At 34.6% G+C, this 8,396-nt stretch overlaps 1 protein-coding gene across 1 annotated transcript; it reads right to left on the reverse strand.

The window, feature by feature from the left end:
• Positions 1-773: 773 nt before the first annotated feature.
• LOC132308147 (protein BRANCHLESS TRICHOME) lies at positions 774-2,155 on the reverse strand. Its single transcript, XM_059806149.1, has one exon. It carries the CDS (start codon positions 1,976-1,978, stop codon positions 1,019-1,021), a length of 960 nt encoding a protein of 319 aa, XP_059662132.1. The 5' UTR covers positions 1,979-2,155; the 3' UTR covers positions 774-1,018.
• Between the last annotated feature and the right edge of the window lie 6,241 nt (positions 2,156-8,396).

The following is an 8,396-nucleotide window of genomic DNA, read 5'->3' on the forward strand; positions in this document are numbered from 1 at the left end:
GTACAATCTCTTAGATTCTGTTTGTTTGAATGTAAAATATTATTCAGAACATATTTTTTTGTTTTCTGGTTGGTTGTCGTAAAGTATTTACGAAGAAAAAAAATATTAAAATATAACAAAAATAACTTATCCATTAATTTTCAACAAATTATTTTACATATACTAGGATTCGACCTCAACCTCAACTTAAACCTTTGTCAAATATAGAAATATAAAAATTAAAAATATATTTTACCTAAAAATATATATATATATATTTTAGAGGAAAATATTTTTTGTTATGAGTGAGATCTATTTCTAAGTTTTCTTTCCATTTGTATTTGTGTGAAATTCCAATTCGAATAGAAAATTATCTTTAAGGTTTCTCAGATACACATTCCATACTTTCAATTAAATATACAAGGTGAAAATTTAATGTGATCCAATAAACAAAACTATAAATTCCACCTGTAGAACTTGCCTTCTAATGTTAAATATATTTCAATTCCACGAAAAAGAAAATAACAGATAAAAAGAGTCAGCAGAATTCAGACTCAAAGTGATTGGGGTTGGAATTGCAATACTCTGGTCCTATCCTCATGGTTGAGAAGTGACTAGTTGAATATTAAATACATCTACCAGTCCACATTGTTAAAACTTCCCTTCTCTCATAAGTTATGTTTTTCTTAATTTTTATTGACCTTATAATGATCCACAACCATTAGCAATGAAAGTTGAACATGTGCAGATGACCCAAAGTACTCAAAAAAGTTCAAACACATCTTTACCATAACTTTATTTCAGATCCAAAGAGAACGCTTTTGTAATTAAATTATTCATAAAGCACAATATGCTATACATTACAACACACTCTCAACAATTACATTCTCAAAAACGCAAGTATTTACTACAATCTTTCAAGATATCTTTTGGGTACTGGAATAGATCAACTTTACATTCATATAGAATAATATAGAACAAATTCAAAATGAAAGCAAAGAGAGGAAAAAAAAAATTGTGAACAAGAAAACATATATTTTCAACTCATTAAAAGATTTTTGGATCTAATGGGGCTCTTTTGTTTGAGTAGTATCCTTAGCTGAGCTTTTTGACACTCCAATTTGGTACCCAAATGCCTACTTTTAGATCCAATGGCTCGAACCACTTTGGGAAATTCAACAAACCCTTTGATCCCTCTCTTGATATGAGGATTCTCAGGTTCTGGTAAAGCTATTCTGTGTGTTGAAACTGAATGAACAAACGCATTGTTATAACCATAATTACAGGCACTCAAAACACACCTTTTTGGTTCTCCAGAAGCAATGCCAATTGGGTGCCTATAAGCTTCTTGATTCTTCAACTCCGTTTTGTAAATTGATGACTTTTGTTTAGTCACCTCCAATTCTAACAGCTTCTCTTCCAGCATGTGCTTCGCGTCAGTGAGCTTCATTTGAACTCGCTCTTCCCTCAATACCTCGGCCACACGTGACATCTTTCTCTCCTCCTCCATCTCTGTCTTCATTCTATCAATCTCTGATTTGTCAGATGAAATTTCTTTGGCAAGCTCTTCACACACTCGTTCCAACGCTTGCCTTCCCCTTCTCTCCTCACAGAGGTCTCTGCTCAGCTTCTTGTTCACAGACTCCAATTTTTTTCGAGCTTTCCTTTCGAATTCGAGCTCTTCCTTCAATTCAATGATCTGGGCTAGAGCCAAATCAAGCTCAGAGTCCATAAAGGCCCTGAAACCGATCTTACGTGCCGATATAGGGAGGTGGAGACAGTGAAAATGGTTGCTCCTACACTTGTGATCTTGTTCTAGTAATTCTTCTTGTTGGTGGTGGTGACAATGATCATATTGTGGGTGTTGAGAATAATAAAATGGATTATCGTACAGCTTCCAGGTTGGGCAAGTGGAGGTGGTGATGATGGGTTGATCGGAAATGGACTCACTAGAGAGATTTTCTGGGCTTCTTCTCATCATCATCATCATCTCCTCCATTTGGTTTTGGATCTTTCTTTATTCTGCTTTCTGTATTTTGCCTTTTCCTTTGGAAGAAACTTTTCTTTGAGGCTCTCTTTTGCTTTTGCGGGGTAGACGGTAGACCCACCCTATCTAATTAATACCCATGGTTAATGGTGGAGTTGCCGCTGCTCTAAGTCATCTTTTGAGTGGTCTACACAACCAGTTATGTTATATACTGTGACCTTCTACTGTTCTACATCGTCTCCCATTTGTGTAGTTATGTTTTGAAAATAGCATTCAAAGTGTAGAAAATAAAACTATTCATAAGTGGAGACCGGAAAATTTTAGTTATAACATACGCTCAGTTTGTTTCAACCGAAAATATTTTTTTTAAGTAAAATATTTTTATTTTTTGTTTTTGGGTATTTGTCAAAGGTCTAGTTTCAAGTTGAAACTGAGTTTATCTAGTGGGACGTGTAAAATAACTTGTAAAAAATTGATAGGTAAGTTATTTTAAAAATAATTTAATATATTTTTTTCTTGCAAAATATTTTAGGATAACTAAACATCACAAAATAAAATATTTTAGGGTACATTGCACTCACGCTCCCTGAAGTTTGCGTCAACATTACTCAGCGGACTGTCAACATACTAGTTTACATTGACACCCCCTAAGAGCATCCGCAGCGGGCTCGCGGAAGCCCAATTTCCGCGAGCCAAAGGCCAAATGGGCGCACAGCACCCTAGCTAAAACGTGTGAGCCCAATTTTGCTCGCGAGCCGGCCCGCGATCGTGGTATTTTTTTTTTTGTTTTTTATGGTCAGAAAACGACGCCATTTCACTGCCTCTTTGGGTCTTCTTGCAACGACTATATACAGTAGCCAAACAGTGCCTCTGTTTTTTGTCTTTTCTTGCAACGGCAGAGTACGGTAGAGTACATATATTTTTTTAAAAAAAAAACCTAAAAATAGGTTATTTAGAGCTTTTTTTTTGGGGAAAAAATAAAATAAAATTCATTAAATAAAAAATATATTGTTTAGGCATTGTTTGTCCAAAAAAAAAAAAAATTGGGCCAAAAATAAATTAAAAAACCTTCTTTTTTTTTTTTTGTTTTTTCCCTTAAAATTTGGTTTTTTTTTTTAAATTTTTTGTTTTAAATTTTAAATGTGTAGGCCAAATAGTGTATTTAGCCGTTAAGGCACTGTTTATACAGTACCAAACAGTGCCTTAACGGCTATAATTTTAAAAAAAAAATTTAAAAATTCAAATTTTTTAACTTTATTCAAAAAAAAAAAAAAATTAAAATTAAAAATTTTAAAATCTCTATAAATACCTTAACTCCTACCATCACTCATCATATCTCTATTATCTACCATTCAACTTATTTCTTCTTCTATTTTCACAATCTTAGCTATTATTTTCAAAGTCATTTTGATTCCATGAATCCTCGACATCCATATTATTACAACACCCAATTCAACCCATCAAACGATGAGTTTTTGCCATTTCCTGAAGAGAATATCAATTATTATGGAGGAGATTCTCAATTTTCTTCTCATCAACCATCCCAACCTTCTTATTAACCATCTCAAACTTCTCATCAATATTGTGGTACTAGTGTTCCACAATCAAGTAACTCAAAACCCCCATCAAAACAACCGGCTATCCGACATAATAATTGGACCAAGGCTGAAGATGAAGCTCTATGTTGGGCGTGGTTGTCCATTACCTCTGATACGATTACGGGGGCAGACCAAAGTAAGAAGAAGCTATGGGAGTGAATTCTAGAACAATTTAAACAACATATTGGTGTTCCAACTGAGCGAAATGATGGAGGTTTGATGAATCGTTGGTCGGTGATCCAACAAAAAATAGTAAATTTTCCGGCTGCATGACTACCATAGAAATGAATCGTCCCAGCGGCTTCAGCAGTGATAATATGGTGAGTTATTTATTATTTAAATATAACTCGTAAATATTTTAAATAGTCAGTTTTTAATTTTTTGTTAATTTTTTCATGTAAATGATAGCAGCTAAAGACCTGTTTCGTAGCCAAACAAGTGGTGAATTTAAGTTAGAAAATTGCTAGGAGATCTTGAAGCATAACAATAAATGGAATTCACATTGTGCCGAACAAGTAGGAAAAGGAAAAAAGAAAAAAGAGCCGAAGAAGAGGAGTGGATTTGAGTTTGATAGTAATGAGTCTATTGGGCATTCATTACCATCTACTCCGTCAAATCATGCAGCCACGACAAATGGAGCTTCAACTGAATAATCACCACACATAGGGGAAAATGATTCACCCAGTGTGGAATAATATCAACTACAAAGACCAGCAGGAAGAAAAGCGGTGAAACAACGTCGAGCAAAAATTAATTCAACGAATGAATTGCAAACTTCATTCGTTTCGAAATTTAATAATATCACCACCCGTTTTGAGAGTCGTCAGGAGAAATTGCAGGATGCCCAAGTGGCACGAGAGATAAGAAAAATGGAAAAAGAGAAAACAAGGCAGTTAGAGATTCTAGAGAAATAGAGACTTGAAAAGAAGGAACTCATGTTAACAGAACCAAATTCGGCACCAACAGAAGCGGGAAAAATTTGGATTATTGCACGACAAAATGAGATATTGGCATCTTTGAATTCACGGTCCGCCCCAAAGTTCCGATAGGATTTTGTAATCCTTGGTCTATTAATTTTCTTATTCCAATTTAGGAAATTGTATTGTTCAAGTTATTTTTAATTGTGTTGTTTAATTTTTTTTTTTTAATCCATAATGGATAATGTATTGTTTCAAGTTCTAATATCAATCGTAGTTTTTTTAATAATTTCTAAAAATATTGTTTGAGTGAAAAATATTGCCGTTAAGAAAATATAGCCGTTGCAAATATAGCCGTTACAAATATAGCCGTTAAAAATTTAATTTTTAAAAATACAGCCGTTTAGGAAAAGTTAAAAAAATAATAATAATTTTAATTTTTTATTATTATTTTTTTTGGAGAGCGAAAATTCGGAGAGCCTGATGGAGTGCATGTTTTTGGAGAGCGAAAACTGTTGACGTGGCTCTTGGAATTGCTGATATGGCTCTTGAAAAAGCTGATGTGGAGTTTTTAGAGAGCCAAAATTCGGAGAGGCTGGTGCAGATGCTCTAAGGACCTGAAGAAAATGACCATTTTAACATTTGACTTGGTCAACAAATACATAAATTGATAAATTACTAATATAACCCTGTAAACTAAATTTTAAATGACCAAAATACCATTCATTTTACATTCTCTCTCTAACCCACCATACCTTATGTGTCTCTTACATACTCCACTCGATACCCACAACATATACCCTCTCTATCTTTATCTCTATCCTCTATCATATACTCTCTATCCTAACACCACCCATCACCATCATCGCCCCCTTCATGAGAAACCCACCCACTGTCGTCGCCACCAACAATCAGAAGCAACCACCACCACTGTCGTCGATCAAAAGCAACGAGATCAGAGGCAAAAGCCACCACCACTAGCGAATAAGAGAAATCCACCACCGTCGTCACCACCGACAATCAGAACCATCACCACCATCGCTCACGGATTAGAGGCAAAAGCCCTCTACGAATTAGAGGCATGATCGACGATTGCAGTGGCAAACAAAGATTTGCTCGATAATGCCAACAGTTTTGACAATTGTAGCGGCGAACACATATCCTCTCTTCGCCACCGGTAATTTCGCGTGGGTAGGGTTAAGATCGGGCTATGTGGTCCAACAACTTGCTCGGGCAGTGTATGGGTGTGTGGGTATGGCAATGGTTGTGGTAGAGTGTGTGGGTTTGAGCCAGATGCGGTGTGTGTGGCGATGTGCGACGGTTGTGGTGGTGTGCGGCAGTTGCAGCGGTATATGGATATAGCAGTGGTGGGTGAGAGGAGAATACATAATATTGATTAGGGTTATTTTTGTCAATTAACAAATTCAAGAGTAAATATGACTTTTAAAATTTTAGAAAGTGTGAATGCAAACTAGTCTTACTAAATGACATTGACTCAAACTCAGATGGTGTAAGTTTAATTTACCCAATATTTTACATCCAAAAAACTGAAGCCTGGTTAATATATATATATATTGTTTACAGGGTTACTGTGATGTAATGGAGTTACAAAATCATATGGAGACTCCCTAATACTTGTGATCCAAATAAATTGTGGCAAAAAGGTTCACGGACTCTGTCACTAGACATTGATGACTTCATCAATTACAGATGGTCTAAATAGGCCCTTGTTGCTTTCATCATTAACTTCTCTACTACAAAATGTCAAATCATGAGTTTTTTTCTTCATATGGACTGGAAGATGAGAGACGAATTTTTCCCAGTAAAGAGTAACAATTAATTCCAGAACCACCTCACCCATCTGAAAGTACATTTGGAAATCATTTTCAATTTTAGTCTAGAGAAGACAGAGAAAGGAGAAAGGAGAAAGGAGAAAGGAGAAAGGGAATTTTAAGAGCCTAGAAGACCTTTGGGGTATAATTCTGCTATAGCCACTAGTATAGTATTCCTAGTCTCATGAAATTCATGTTTAGAAATTGGAGTTTTTAAGAAGACATGCATTTAATGCATTGTTCCCTTTTAAAATTATCAATTTGTCCCTTCTAATTTAAATATATATAGTTACAAAGTTTGAAATTTTTTTAAAAGATAAAAGACAATAATGGAAATATAGAATTTATTTGCTTTGACTTTTTAGAAAGGATAATTAATTTAAAACATGTAAAAAGAGAATAATGGACTACTAATATGAAATGGAGGGAGTAATATGAAATGGATAAATATATCGAACAATTTGTACTTTTTAGCACACTCCGACAATATATATCTATATATACATTTATATACATATATATTGTTACCTTATTCTTGGCATCCTCTTTCTCGTATATTTTGTATACATGAGTCATGTGCTACTATACCATACCACTATTACATAAATTCCTAGGAACATTCAGAAAGAAATCTATAACTATACAAAATGTATTACTATAAATAATTGTGTATTGAATTATAAGTAACCAAAATCATATCATCTTGAATCACGTAATAATTGATAGTACAAAATAGCCCAATCCTGCAACTACTAGATAGCCCTACATGTCATTAGAGTGCCAATTCATTTTAAATATAGAAGATTTTTTGAAAGATAAGGGTAATGCTCATCCACCTAAGGGTGATGCGCACGCATGGTTATGATGAAATTGCACATGAACCACGGAGTTGATCAAAGCCAGCCAAGTGAGGTAGGTTGGACCACTAGAGTGGGACCACACCTATTACACTATAGGACAGTCCCAAAGTGAAAGGCAGTTGGCGTGAGCTCTAAAATTAGTAGCTAGCCAGTGGTTAATTGGTTTAAGATATTTTTACCAAAAAGACCACCTTCATGTGGTGTCTTCTTCTAATTAAGGCTTTATGGGAAAGTGGCATGTGCTTGCTAACACATGCAAGTGGGGAGATACTCGTAAGAACATAGAGGTCACATGTTCTCTTTTAACTTCTAAGTCAAAAACACACACATCTTCTTCATCTCCCATTAACTTATTCCTTTGGCTTTGGCCACGGAGTGCAGATCATAAATCAGATTCCTATGAGGAAAATGAAATTAAAATAAGTGACACACCAGCTACAAAGAGCATAATGCCATCTATCACAAGCGTTTTTGAAAGGTCCCTTTTGCGTGATTTTGACAAATATAACATGCAATGCTTTCTGAAAAGACCCCTTTTGCCTGTTTTGACAAATAACAGGCATTTATTTACCGAGATAGAAGAAAATATCATTTAAACAACATATATGTTATGTTAGGGAACACCAAATCAATGCCTCGATTTGTAAATATAAATTTTGAATTAAACTTCTTTCAATTTTAAATTCAAGGCACTGATTCGATGCCAAAATAACATTAATTTTTAAAAATTTGCTATAATTTTTATTTCCTCAATTATCTTATTATCATCATTCTTGCCTCCATCCCATGTTAGTGAGATTGGCTACATGAATAATACTGACTGTCCACAAGCTGGTTGTGTAAAAGAATTGCTAATTTTTCTAGACAGCATGGCCTTCGAAGATAATTTGGTTTTAAACAAAAATTGTCCAAATAAAATAAAATAAAATAAAAGAAGGATAACAAATTTTTTTTTCTTTTTTTCTTTTCCCCTGGTTAACAAAGGGTTAACTAGTGCAGCAATCATATAAACGCATGTCGACCAACCAATTGACCAATGAAAGTAGGGCAATTTGAGAGTGGGAGAGTGTGTGTCTTGTTGTCAAAGAAATATGAATAATCAATGATATGAATGTGGCAGTGGCAGCTTACTTGGTATATCCTGGACAAGCAAGCAATTAATTCTACAACTCAACAACCAACGTGTGGACCACCTGTATTAATATCAATCAGTGCCCTTTGGA

The sequence above is a fragment of the Cornus florida genome, unplaced genomic scaffold, assembly GCF_030987335.1.
Source record: "Cornus florida cultivar Cherokee Brave unplaced genomic scaffold, ASM3098733v1 CherokeeBrave_3.0.0_Hap2_Chr05, whole genome shotgun sequence".
In the NCBI taxonomy this organism is placed as follows: Eukaryota; Viridiplantae; Streptophyta; class Magnoliopsida; order Cornales; family Cornaceae; genus Cornus; species Cornus florida.